We start from the raw sequence: 14,518 nt of genomic DNA, 5'->3' as shown, positions 1-14,518 counted from the left end.
GTGGAAATAAAAACTAAGCGTAACTCTCGAATCTCCCCAGTGAAGTCGCCAGCTGTTTTATCTTGGTTTTTGGGTGTCAAACATTGATTACGTTTGAACCTTTTAAACCGGTGATATCTTATTTTTTCTTGGGAAGGGAAAAAGTAAGCAAAACCCTTGAGAATCGAGGTCCGGGAGTTGTTTTCGCTATGGGAAGGTGTTAGGCACCCATAACGACTATAGTAACCTATAGGAACCGTCTTTAATTTCTACGCGCGCGCTTTATTTTTAAATGCTATTTTGAAATGCTTATTAAACCTAAGGATGTTCTAAGTGAAGAATTGGAGGGAGAAGAATGTGTTTGAATTTTTATTTTAGTTGAATTGAAGGAATTTTATTCCTTGCCTACGTACCCGATTAAGGGATCAAATCCACCGTAGTTCTCTCTCAAAAATGTTTTTGTTTTTGTTGGTTGATTTTAAGTTTGAAAATGGATTTTGGAAGAATAGAAAGAGGCCTCAAGGGCATGAGATTAGGAAATAGTGAGGTTGGATTAGTGAATTGCAAAAGAAGTCAAAGTTTGATTATTTTCATTGAAATTTGATTAAGAAAATGGAAAAGAAAGTACAATGGGATATTGGATCCCAAGGTTTATTTGGAAAAGGTTTGAGTGAAGTTGTTCACATTTGTTTGGAAAATTGGTTTTTTCTAAGTATGAATCCTAGGCATTCATCTAAACATACAATCCTAAACATACATCTAAACATGCATATTCTAGCTACTTAGTGGTGTGTGTGCATGTGTCGGTGCTTGTGTCGGTGTACATCATTAGAGTCCATTGTCCTTTACATCATACCCTAGATACATTCTATGGCCTCTTTGCCAAGAAATTAAAAGCATGAAAGAATATTACAAAATTTCCTAGGTGTTTACATTCTAACTTTTGGTACAAATTAAGTTGCAAGAAAGAAAATAGAGATGAAAATGGGATGCAATGATGATGCTTATGGTGAATGTGAAATATGAAAGGAAAATGGTTAGTAGCATAAGGCAAATATCAAAGAAGTGAAGTAAGAGAAATATTAGAATGTAAAAGGTAGAAAATAAGTGCAAACATGGCTAAAATTTGTTCATAGAATGCAAGAACCAAGTGGCCTATAATTCTCACATTCCAATTACATTTTAAAGGTTTAGAAACAAGTATTGGGATGGGAATAGAGGCTACATGATTTACTTGACATTTTAACACAAATTTGGAGCATATTTACATTATTTAACTACTTAATGACTTGTAAGCTAAGTAACCTACCAAAACTCACAATTATGCAACAAAATTAAACACAAACAGTAGCTACAACCCTATGAAGTCAAGTAGTATAGGTCACCAACATTCATTAAGCCATTTGGATTAAAATCAAGCAAAGATCCACTTATTTTTAGCACAAAATATGACAAAAATAGCAAGAAAATTGACACCTAATTTTTTTACCAATTTTATCATGTGAAAATTATCACAAAATACTACAAAAATATCAAGAAATCTACATGAATTTTTTAGGAATTTTTTCAAAGGTTTTTTGGACTAAAATGTGCAAGAAAATTATTAATTCTAACAAAAATAAAAGAAAAAATGCTTCAAATATTTTCCACAGGCTTTAGCACAAAAAAATACCACAAAAATGTTAAAGAAAATATCAAGAACACATGAAAAATGGTTTAGGAATTTTTTAAAGGATTTTAGGCAAGGCAGTGGTGTAAACAGCAAGATTCAGTGGTGCACATAGCAAGAAATAGGCAAAAACGAAGAATCTGTGAAGAAAAGATGTCCAGGCCCAAGGGAAATGGATCCTGGATCATCCAAATGCATCAGGTGCGTTGGATTGATCCAGGGAGCCAAAACCCTAGATCTAACGTCACAGCACGCAGGGGAACACAGTATGGGGATGCACGCGCGCACGTAGGATTAACGACATGGTATATAAGCCAAAACTCTTCACAAATCCTCATTCTTCTCTCACCTTTCTCTCTCTAAGCCGAATTCCCTCTCCTTCTCTCTCTAGACACTCTGCACATCAGTTTTCTGGGATGATATGAACATGATGAAGATTCCGGCGGACTGTTGAAGTTTCCGACGACGGTTACGGCTTCCGGCGACGGAGCCACCGCGTCGGAACTTTCAACAACATGTTTTTCAAAATCTTTTTACATCAGAAGGCTCGAAATCTTCTTCTCGTTCTTATTTCGTAAATGATTTCTCCAGAAACCTTATGTATAACCCTAGATCTATGGATTTATTCTCGGAAGTTTTGAAAGAGAGGATGAAAACAAAGAGAGAGAAGCAGGTTACCTGTGCTGATGCTTCGATCTTGGAGCAGTTTGTGGTATAACTGACTCGGTTTTGTTGAATCTGCTTCTCGTTGTACTCGAACTTCTCCTTCTTCGTATTCTCTGATCAATCTTTCTTCGACACCTCTTCTTCTCCTCTCTGCGTTCTCTTTCTGTGATCGTACAGGGATCCTGTGCTGGAATTGCAGAGAGCTACAATCCGATGATGAAAATTCAATTGAATTCTGAGGATTTTCGCAGACTTTTCGCAATCTCCGTGACTGAATGTATTTGTTTATGATGTGAACGTAACAATTTGATGATGAATTGGCGTTGGATCGATGCAATTTGATGTGTTGGAACAGTTAGGGTTTGAAGGTTGAAGATGAATCTTCAACCTTGTTCTTGAGGCTTTCTGAGTTTTTCTTGCGTTTGATCTGTGTTGGTGGTGGAGAGAGAATGCAGATTCTGTTTCTGATTTTTTGCTGAGTTGTTAGCTTCTGAATGGCACTGCAATGATTGGAGCCTTTTATAGGCTGCCAAGTGTAGCTTCTGGACCAATGGCTGACTGCCACGTGGCATAGCTTGTAACAAACTTTGACTGCCTTGTAACTGCTTTGACTTTGGGATTTTTCTGCAAAATATGACAAACAAAGGACCAATCTGCAAAAATACTTAAAAAAGGACAAAAAAGGACTATAACGCAAATATTAGAAAATTAGGACTAAAATTAAAATAAAATTGAATTAAAATTGGTAATTGGAAAATAACGTAAAGTGGAACGTCTAAAATTTGACAAAACGGACTAAAACGAACCAATGGCCTACATGAGGTACTTTAAAGTACCTCTCTGCCGAAATTTTGTGTGAAATGACCAAAATGCCCCTAGGGCTAAAAACGACTAAAAATGACTCAGATGCAAATTAAAATGGATTTTTAACAAGGAACTGAATCAAAGACTCATACAAGTAAAATTAAAAGACTCAGAGACAATTTTAAGGGTTTAAACAGTGACTTGACACTTGAAATGACCAAAATGGCCCTAGGGGCAAAACTGACTAAAAAAATGACTTTAAATGCAAATTTTGGAATGGATTTTGACATAGAATGAAACAAAGACTTATTCAACCTATTTGAAAGGACTTAAACAAATCTTAGGAGACTGAAAGAAATCTTGACATAGGAAATGACTAAAATGCCCCTAGGGGCTAAATTGACTAAAAAATGATCCAACTGATATTTTTTGAAATGAATTTTGCCACGAAATTGAAACAAGGACCTATACAAACCAAATTAAAAGACTTAAACAATTTTCAAAGATCAAAATGAGTTAAATGCAGGAAATGACTAAAATACCCTTTTACATAAATTTTGCAAATAATATTGAAATAAAATGCAGAGAAAGATGCAATTGATCAGAGACATATCAAATGACTTATAATGCAAGAAAAGAAAAATTGACTAGTATTTTTAGGTCCAAAATTAGGGTATAACAGCTGCCCCTATTTAAGTTTCTTTGTCCGGAGAGTCAAGAGACGAAGTCTTAGAGTTGACGGGACGAAGATACTTAAATATTGACATTTGCACTGTTTTTGGACATAAAAATACGTTTTCAGAGTTTCAAAATTATGAATGTCATGCAGTACTTTAGTTATGAATGCAAGACAAACAACTGGGGTCTATGGAACCTGTGATGTCACTGAGGATTCAGGTGGACATTGACAGGGTAGACAAACCAGGGATAGAAAATAAGGTACAAGCTGTTCTTTGGGTCGAACTAGTCACTTGACCAAGGAATACAAAACAAAAGATAGGTGCAAGCTGTTCGTGGAATTGAACTTGGCACTTGACCGGAAACATAGCCATATAGACAGATACGAGCTGTTCTTTGGATCGAACCTGACACTTGGTTGAAGATACAAACAGATAGGCAGACACAAACTGTTCTTTTGGATTGAACTGGCTGTTTGGCTGGAGACATAGACAAAAGGGTTGATACAAGCTGTTTCTTTGGATCGAACTTGCTTGTTGGATTATCACCACATCATGTGGGAAAGTGCAGACTGTTCTCTTAGATCGAACTTGTCGTTTGACTGATAACAAAGCGTAAGCTAGGTACCAACTGTTCTTCAGATTGAACTTGCCGTCTGACTGATAACGAAGCATGATCTGGGTACAAACTGTTCTATCGAACTTGCCGTTTGACCGATAACAGAGTATAAGCTGGGTACAAACTGTTCTGCAAATCGAACTTGCCGTTTGTCCGGAAGCATAGGTATACAAGCAGGTACAAGTGGTTCTTTTTTGGATTGAACCTGGCACTTGACCAGTAACAAGATACAAATTGAGAGTCTAGCTTAACAAGATACCAATTGAGGGTAAATTGTTATTGACTTGATTTGGAAATAGACATGACCATTTTTGTTGGCCCAAGAGTAAATTGACATTGATTTGGATTGAATTGAAAGTTGAAATTGACATTGAAAGTTGAGATTGAAAGTTGAGATTGGAAATTGGAATTGGATTGAGACATAGACATTGACATTGGATTGGAGAATTGCAATTGTCATTGAAATTGGATTGAAATTGGATTGAAAATTGACATTGACATTGGATATTGACATTGACATTGAAATTGCCATTTGACATTGACATTGAAATTGGATTGAAATTGGAATTTGACATTGAAATTGGATTGAAATTGGAATTTGACATTGAAATTGGATTGAAATTGGAATTTGACATTGAAATTGACATTGGAATTGGAGATTGGCATTGGAATTGGAATTAGAGATTAGCATTGGAATTGGAATTGGAGATTGACATTGACACTGTCACTGGATGTCAACATTGGAATTGGAGATTGACATTGACATTGCCATTGGATGTCAACATTGGAATTGGAGATTGACATTGACATTGTCATTGGATGTCAACATTGAACTTGTTATTGGAGTTGAGATTGCTTCGAATTCGACATTTGACATGGTTTGGAATTGAGATTGGAACGTTGAGATTGCATCGAATTTGACAATTGACATTGAGTTGAATCTGATAGTTTGACATTGAAATTGAGATTGGAATTGACATTGGAGATTGGAAATTGCTTCGAATTTGACATTTGAAGTTGAAATTGAGATTGGAAATTGCTTCGAATTTGACAGTTGACATGATTTGGAATTGAAGTTGTCATTGGAATTTGGAATTGAAATTGGTTTGAATTTGGGGATTGACAGTTGGATATGCAACATGTATGTATGGTATAGCAAGATTATTGGATGTATGAGCACATAAAATGCATGATTATGCATGTATGAATGCTTGGAATGCATGATTGATTTGCAACTTGACAGAGAAGTTTCACAAAGGCAGACGAAACATCGGAAGATTGGGCACGTAGTGGCTCGTGCTGCGACATATTCACAGGGGAAAACCTCTTTGGAGAGACCGTCGTTGAGAGACGTATTGAATCCATGGCTGAGGGCAATAAACTTGTAGAGGAGGGACCCTTGGAAGGTTCTTGGATACAGGTCGCCGTTGCTAGGCGTGTCAGTGCTGGGTAAACATTGGATGTTCGCATCTGTGGTCAATGCTTTTCAATTTTCATTCTTTCAAACCCCACTCTTGCCTGAACCGCCCTTTCGGGTTTTCGATTCACCGGGGAATAGATCCTTTTCATTGCCCCATTTTTGCCTGAATTGCCTTCATAGGTTGTCAATCAGCGGGGTGCTCATTTTTGCCTAAGCCGCCCTTTCGGGTTTTCAACTTAGCGAGCTTTTCTTTCAATTTTTTTCATTTTCATTCTGTTTTTTCATTCTTGCCATTGACCATAGATCATCTTGGGGAGTAACCTGCTTGTAACAAGTATTGAAATAGACATTGATATTCACTCATTCATGCATGTTTCATTGAAATGTACCCTATTGCTCAGGTTTGCTTTCAAAATAGACAGGAAAAGATTTTTCAATTTTCAAAGATGTTTGCTTCAGACATTGTCATTATCAAATAGAAGGAAAATGTTTTGTATATAGCATTGAAAGTGGAAAGAAAAATAGAGTTTCAAACAATAGAAAGGCTCAAATTGATGTAGAAGAGTGAAAGTCAGCCAAAGGCATGACTTCACGGATTTACAAAGCTTGGAACATGGTAATTTTATTGGTTGGTGATACATTGAACACGATGACCGCTACATTTCATAGAAATTTTGAATTCACAGGTACAGAAGCCTCTGATGAAGAATGATCATTGACAGTTGTAGATGCCCCAAGGGGTGATGGTGATTTGCCAGATATAGTTACTTGTCTTTTATTGTCAACCTCATTTTTGCATGAACCGCCCTTTCGGGTTTTCGGCTCATCGAGGCGCTCATTCTTGCCTGAGTTGCGTACAATCTCAGCGAGCTTTTTCATATTCATTTTTTTTTGTCCCTAACTTTTGCCTGGATCGCCCTTTCGGGTTTTCGATCCACCGGGAAGCGCATTTTTGCCTAGGCCGCCCTTTCGGGTTTTCGACCTACCACGCTGTTCTTTTCTTTTTAGACAAAGTATTTCTTGACTATATCGGCATTAACAGGATTTGGAAGCTCAACACCATCCATGTGTGTAAGAATCAAAGCACCACCAGAGAAAGCCTTCTTGACGACATAAGGACCTTCATAGTTAGGTGTCCACTTGCCCCTTGGGTCGGGTTGCTGACTTATTCTTCTTTTCAATACAAGTTCTCCTTCCTTGAATTCTCGAGGTCGGACTTTCTTGTCAAAAGCATTCTTCATTCGCACTTGATACAACTGTCCATGAGCCATAGCATCCATACGTTTCTCTTCAATCAGATTCAATTGATCATACCGACTTTGACACCATTCAGCCTCAGTTAACTTTGCTTCCATGATTACTCGAAGAGATGGAATCTCCACTTCCAGAGGGAGAACTGCTTCCATACCATATACAAGAGAGAAAGGGGTTGCCCCGGTTGAACTGCGTACTGTAGTACGGTAACCATGCAAGGCAAATGGTAGCATTTCATGCCAGTCTTTGTAAGTAGTGACCATCTTCTGAACAATCTTCTTGATGTTCTTGTTAGCGGCCTCAACTGCACCATTCATCTGAGGTCTATAAGGAGAAGAGTTGCGATGTTCAATTTTGAATTCTTCACATAAAGCTCGCATCATACTATTGTTCAGATTGGAACCATTGTCAGTGATGATCTTGTTGGGAACACCGTATCGACAGATGATGTTATTCTTGATAAACTTGACAACCACTTGCTTGGTCACATTTGCATAGGAGGCAGCTTCAACCCACTTGGTGAAGTAGTCAATTGCCACTAGAATGAAACGATGTCCATTGGAAGCCTTTGGTTCGATTCTTCCGATCATGTCAATGCCCCACATAGAGAAAGGCCATGGGGAAGAGATAACATTGAGAGCATGTGGAGGCACATGAATCTTGTCGACATAAATTTGACACTTGTGGCATCTTTTGGCATGTTTGTGGCAATCACGTTCCATAGTTATCCAGTAATAGCCGGCTCTTAACAGCTTTCTTGACATAGTGTGACCCGAAGCGTGGGTCCCAAAAGTACCATCATGTACATCATGCATCAACTTCTCAGCTTCTTGTTTGTCAACACATCTCAACAAGACCATGTCATAGTTCCTCTTGTATAGGATTTCTCCGTCCAGAAGGAACCTGCTAGCCCATCGTCTCAAAGTCTTTTTATCCCTGTTGGAAGCACCAGGTGGATATTCACGATTCTGCAAGAATTGTTTGATGTTGTAATACCAAGGCTTTTTGTCATTCACATCTCTATCCACTTGATCTGGCATATTTTCAATAGTGAACACATGAGCGGGTCTATCAAGACGCTGTACTTTGATTACAGGCACATCATTCCAGTGATTGACACGAAACATGGAAGACAGAGTAGCAAGAGCATCAGCCATCTGGTTTTCATCCCGAGGGATGTGGTGCAGTTCAACCTTGGTAAAGTATGTCAATAGACGTCTTGCATAGTCACGGTAAGGGATCAGCTTCTCATGATGAGTCTCCCATTCACCCTTTATCTGATTGATAACAAGTGCAGAATCTCCATAGATGTCAAGGTGCTTAATTCTCAGGTCAAGGGCTTCTTCAATGCCCAAGATGCATGCTTCATACTCAGCTATGTTGTTTGTGCATTCGAAAGTTATCCGAGCGGTGAAAGGAATGTGGTGCCCCTGCGGAGTTACAATGATGGCTCCAATTCCTTTACCATAAGCATTAACAGCACCATCAAACACCAATCCCCACTTGCTATTGGGATCTGGCCCTTCATTGATCAGTGGCTCTTCACAGTCTTTTGCTTTCAGATACATAATCTCTTCATCAGGGAAATCAAACTTAATTGGCTGATAATCATCAAGAGGTTGACAAGCAAGGTGCTCAGCAAGGACGCTTCCTTTGATTGCTTTCTGAGCTTTGTACACAATATCATATTCAGACAACAACATTTGCCAACGCGCAATCTTTCCAGTAACAGCAGGCTTTTCAAAGATGTACTTGATTGGATCCATTCGGGATATCAACCAAGTTGTATGATTCACCATATAATGACGCAGGCGTTTGGCAGCCCAGGCTAAAGCACAACATGTCTTTTCAAGCATCGTACAACTTGCGCTAAAATGGAATTCGCGCCGAAAGGCGAAAGAAGCATCGAAAGGCGAAAGAAGACTATAAAGCATATTCCCATAGAAAGACCTTGATCAAAGAACGAAGGGATTCCGGGCGTCAAGCGTGACTCTAGTCCTTCTTTCGGCTAGCGGACTCATTCAATACCCTATCTATTGAGCTACCTTTTGTTCAATTGGATACTCGAAGCGAAGGGAAAGCTTTTCGCATAAAGGCATTGATGAGCTAAAGGAGCAAGCAGAACGGGAAGAACGTCAGTTCCCAACTCTTAGAAAGAAAGTAAACCAATGCTTTTGCCCGAGAGAAGCCTAATCCAAGAATGCTGAATCCTGGACGGGAGAAGCTGCTAACAAGAGGTTAGCTGCACTTATCAATAGCAGTGGAGTCGCCCTTTGAAAGCGCTAATTCAATAGCAGTCTTCCGACTGAATAAATCTGAGTGTGGTTAAGCGGTCAGAAGTTGTTCCGGATCCATTGCTACCATTAAAAGAATGGGGAGGAGAACTTGAATCTAGCTAGGGTACCGGGCAATAACAGTGAGAGGAAAGCGCTACGAGGACCCTCTTTAAGAGAGATAGAAAGCTAACCCGGAATAGGAAACTAGCAGTAAGGGTATTACGCTTCAAGAGAAGTGGAACTCACTCGAATAGAGAGAGTCTAGGCTCACTCACTGGTCAAGGGCTAGTATAGCAAAGAGGCTTTCTATTCCCGCCAGTCAATCCTGGGAAGGATTCCGAAAGTTGCTAGTAGGGCACCTTAGTTTCTTTCTAGTTCACATTTAAATAAGTAAGAGAACAACGCAAACGAAACCGGAGAATCTCGAAGTTATAGATTTGACTTTCCTTAACCCTATTTTCTTGGCTAAGTCGAATAGCTTTTGCACCCCCGAGTAGTTTACTATGCTTTGTGAGTGCCCTCCAATAACGCATTTATCCTTTCGGCCATCTGCCCTAATTGAAATGGGGATGAAGGGAGAGTCATAGGAAAGTTTGACACAAGTAAACTGCAGATAGATTAAGTTAGCTAGTGTAGGTTAAGACCCTCGGAGAAGCCCTTTTCTGACTCTCCATCTTACAGGGTTGAGAACATCCACTAATGAACAAACTCGCCAACCGGATCGAAGGGTGAATAGAGGAGGATAGATCTTTCTCTAGGCAGCACCTAATCAGAACTTAGTGGGTGATGGAGGCTTGCTTTTGATTCAGTGAAGGCTGTTGCGGAACGAAGATTAGAGCTAGGCTGTTGAGTTCAAGTCAGCGAGCTAGTCATACGAACCTGTGAGCTAGGCAGCTTGCCTACGGTGTGAAAGCTAATCTTTAGTTCCCTACTACTAATTAGTAGCTAGGAAGCTAATCCTGTAGTTAGCTCGCTACCGGGCTAGGGAAAAGAGTTGGATGGAGCTTTACCTATATACTTTATGTGATGGATGAGTAGTCCCCCTCTTGACCAAGAGCTACTAACCAAGAGAGAAAGCGAGTCTTCACAGGGTGCCACTGAGGCCATGGTAGGCTAAAGCGCAAAGAGAGGCCACGAAGACCTATAGCCTAAGGGCTGCCCCGCTACAAAAGAGATCCACCGACGCGGGTTACGTAATACATCCTCACCCTTCTTCCTCTTCAGGAAGGGGATGTGGAATATATTCATAGCCAGCGCGGAGTTCACTGTTGCAGAGGCAAAAGATCGATCAAATAAAGCGCACATAACTTCAAACATGATTAGCAAGGGCCACCTATCGGTGGCTGCTGTCAAGTCTAAAGAATGGCATTCTGCCGATCCCTTCAGGAAAGTCAGAGGTTTATGCTGTTCGTAAGTACCGTCCATAGGGATAGTACGAAGAACAGCCCCTAACCACTCATGGACTGGTGAGAGAAGCCTCCGGTTTACCCAATTGCCCATGGCGAAGATCCGCCGTTTCCCCCCTCCTTCAACCTTTTGACCCAGTCGTCCTGTCATGGGAGGACCAAAATGGTCATGCCACTTAGGAAGGTGAGGCCCGACACAAGATTCAAAATGGTCGAGCGCCCACCCAGACATCAGCTTATTGGAAGGATCAAAGGCGTATCTTGTATAACAAGAAAATAACAGCCCTTGGTTGAACTGTTATCCTCTCGCATTGACAAATTCGACAAGCGAGCGGAAAGCAGCCAACTCCCAGGTCTGCGCCATAATCAGAGAAAGACTTTTAAGGTGCGGACCCTTCTCCTGAAATAAGCCTCCTGGCCCATAGGCCGCACGAAGCGAACTATAGGTTGGGAGAGTCTTCATACTGGGGACCCACTTCATACCCAAAGGAAAAGCTATTACACAAACAAGCCAGTTTTGCCAGGCTGAAGTAATGCTTATATAATCTGTTCAACATCATCATATTTACCTCTAAAGAATGGAGCTTCCTAAGACTAGGTGAACAAGGTCTTTGTTGCAGCGGAGCGATTTGAGCATCATTGCTCGGTGTCACTGATTCCCCATGGTTGGCTTCCGGCTCTGCAATAAGAGGTCCTTCTATCCTAGGATTAATTTACTCGGGTTGATGCTCTATTTCTTCTTGGTGCTCAGCCCTTGGAACTTGAACAAAAATGTCTAAAGTTGTTGGAATTTTATCTGCATCCTCGATTGGTCCCATCTGGCTTTCCTCCAAAGGTGGTTGGGGTGCGATTCGGTCAAACTTCTGTCCCGGATGTATTATATATATAATATTACCTGTGTTAAAGTAGAAAGGTTTAAGACAGCAGTCAAGTCAGAAAAGGAAAATGGAAGAAAGTAGGTAGTACCTCTCTGTTCTCTGCTGAGGAAGGCATTTTTAAAGGTTATTCAAATGGTGAAATAACGACTATTCCTCCGGCTGGACGAAAAATGCTTGCTTCAAGATCGAACAATGAATCTCGATCGAATCTCATAACCTGGTTCCGAAGGTCGAACAACTTCTTCTATTGAATGGGCATCGGGTTCTTGGGCTAAAGCCCTAACAGCCTATTGATCGGGGTTCCAATGAAAGCTTTTCAAAGGTTATACATTAGCGATTGATTCGGAGGATAGAGAATGGAGTTGGAAGGCTGTTCAGTCTTGAATCTTCCCTACCTCACTGATTGACTCCTCCGGGAAATGTCGAATAGTAGGGACAGCGGAAGGGAGATAGCAGCTTTTCTTGTTCCTCTCCCAGGAATTGAAAGATGTAACTAACCCCCCGGGAGGGGAAGTCTCACTGGGTCTTGGGTTGCCAGCCTGTGAGGCAAGCAGTGAGGGAGCTCCCCAACTTGACTGAGCTCAGGGGTGCTCACGAACGGTATAGCCCCGCTGGGATGGACTGAGACCCACAAAGCTTAAGCTCGCTCTTATCGGGAAGTGACTAGTTGCAGCTGAGAGGCTCTGAAGAAGCCGCTGAGGTAGACCCTACTCCTCTCACCCCTTTCTTTTTTATGCAAGCTTTCTCCGTGCTTACCCGATCTGCTCATTCAGGTGTGAGAGTTGCTGTTCTCTTCTGGCGCTATCACACTCATTATTATATTCTAGTAGTAGATAGTCAAGTGGCTATTCGGCTCCTAGCCTCTTTGTCCTTTTCTATACCTAAGCTCTTCACCCGCATCGTCCGTTGCTAGTCTGACCCCTTCCTTTGATCCGAGGGGACTGCCCGGTACGCTACTCTGTTATTCTTATGATAGAGTCTTCGCTTAGCGACGAGAATCACTAATCTCGGCCTTGCGGGATAGAATAGATAATAAAGGCTATGGCCCCTTCTTTCAACTCCAGTTGCTTTCGGCGCCTGTTCTATTGGCCTGTTAGGAAGAAAAACCTCTTTCTTTGGCTTTGCCTCTTGTCGAGGCTCTTTCTGTGACTTGGCCCGTGCGTGAAGGTCTGTGTCCGTTCTTGCCCCTTCCCGTGGTACTGGCTAATCCAGGAGATCTGGTTCTAGAACCGGGTGAATAACTCATCTAAGTATGACCGTTCTGTCTGCTCACCCCTTCTTCCATTCCGAAAGTCAGTGCCCGCTCGGTACAAGTATTCCACTCGCACCTCTTAAGTAAGGTGACAGTAACTCTGTCCCTCTCACGTCCCTGTATTGATACTAAGTAGCATCCTAGCTTCCGGAGGGCATAATCATTCTTTACGCTCACTGGAATCTCGCTTGGAATAGAAACAAACCTATCGCGAATAGGAGAGGGAGCCCCAGCCAAAACCCTCTCAATAAAGCCCTTGCTTGCTCCTTCACCTTCAGCCTTGGAGCACCGCTTGATTGATGAGAATGCCACCACCTTGCAACTAAGAGATGGGTAAAGTCATTATGTGAAGAGAGAGGGCTACTCTACCACGGAGTCTCTCACCCAAGAGTGGCATTAGTTGCCCCAAAGGAAGTAGCTGGAGTCCCTACTTCAGTTCTTAGGTGACCTAATTACCTACATCTGCCGGCGCTAAAAGGGAGATCGTCCTGAGAGTCGTTCCAAGGCCTGTGGATCTGGTCCCGGGTTCAACCATACTGCGAATTCTCAAATCTTGGGTAAAGAGGAGCGCCCCACGTCGCTCTCACCATCTTCTTTGTTCTCTTAGCGCGCTTCACTTTATCTAAACTAAAAAGGGGTGCGTACGATATAACAAAGGGAGTCCCGGTGAAATTCAATGATTGTAATTTCACTCAGTTGCTCCCACAGATAGAAGAACCCCATGGGATGCCAGACGATGGGTATTATATTTATAATTTATCCTAGGAGAACAGGTTGGGTTACCGTAGAGACAAGATAGGATAACCGTAGAAATGGTGGGGGGCCCTCCCCGCCGCTCCCCCTTTCCCCAGCCTTCCATATCCTTGATGTCAAGACTGGAGCCTCTTTTCTTAATGCAAAGGCTAAGCATCAAGAAAATACTATCTTCTTCGAACAATCAACTTTGATAAGGATATATAGCATTATTTAAGGAAATATAGATTAGGATCGTTGAAATATGAGCTTGTAATATAGCTAGTTCCGCTTGTCAATGAATTCTTGGTGTAATACGTAAATTCTTGGTGTCAGAGTTGTTCACTGATCAGTCTCATCCGCGCCGCAGAGGGACTTTTTCTAGCAGCCTCAGAAAGTCCGGAGATCGACTTCTTTTGGTCCTAAGGCCGTCAAGGATCCTTAGGAGATTCTCCAAAGAATCCTCCCCTGTTACCGTGCGGGGGTTTTCCAGTGCGAGCGCACCTCGTCCGGCCCAATCGCCGCTGGGGTTCAGGACCGCCATGATCTGACAGATCGCTACCTTTACCTGGAACAGGTCTTGGGCGTCAATCTGCGCCATGCTAATATCGTGGTCCGAGGGATGGGGGACTCTCCCCAACAGACGCCGCTGGATCGATTCCACGCTATCTCCTCCGAAAAAATAATTGCGGGGAAAGGGGTAAGGGGCAGGGGCTTCTGCAGCTGGCGCCTGAGGCTGGTTAACTGACGAGACAGTGCCCTCGCTGCCCCCTTCTGACGCCTGAGGCTGGTTAACTGACGAGACGGTGCCCTCGCTGCCCCCTTCTGACGATCCCAGGATCTCCCCAGAGCTGCTCCCGAGAATGGATGTCCATCCGGGGCTGGC

At 41.9% G+C, this 14,518-nt stretch overlaps 1 protein-coding gene and 1 long non-coding RNA gene across 2 annotated transcripts in view; both read right to left on the bottom strand.

Moving 5' to 3' along the window:
* The window catches only part of LOC146909324 (uncharacterized), a 99,437-nt gene that overhangs the window by 18,489 nt on the left and 66,430 nt on the right, over positions 1 to 14,518 (bottom strand). The gene's annotated exons all lie outside the window — the stretch shown is intronic.
* LOC146909333 (Mitovirus RNA-dependent RNA polymerase) lies at positions 6,828 to 11,065 on the bottom strand. The gene is made up of 2 exons (XM_085724937.1): positions 10,565 to 11,065; positions 6,828 to 7,049 (listed from the first exon to the last, which is right to left on the bottom strand). Exons 1-2 carry the CDS (start codon positions 11,000 to 11,002, stop codon positions 6,963 to 6,965), a joined length of 525 nt encoding a protein of 174 aa, XP_085581063.1. The 5' UTR covers positions 11,003 to 11,065; the 3' UTR covers positions 6,828 to 6,962.

This window comes from Medicago sativa, chromosome 7 (genome assembly GCF_051527215.1).
Source record: "Medicago sativa cultivar Bolivia chromosome 7, Bolivia_mono, whole genome shotgun sequence".
In the NCBI taxonomy this organism is placed as follows: domain Eukaryota; kingdom Viridiplantae; phylum Streptophyta; class Magnoliopsida; order Fabales; family Fabaceae; genus Medicago; species Medicago sativa.
This window is presented reverse-complemented; position numbering and strand designations above follow the sequence as displayed.

Coding starts and splice junctions, on each gene's coding strand:
- LOC146909333 (XM_085724937.1), bottom strand. CDS start 11,002: ATGTCTGGGTGGGCGCTCGACCATTTTGAATCTTGTGTCGGGCCTCAC. Junction 7,050..10,564: donor AGAGGAAGAAGGGTGAGGAT/GTATTACGTAAC, acceptor TGACAAGAAAGT/CCGACCTCGAGAATTCAAGG.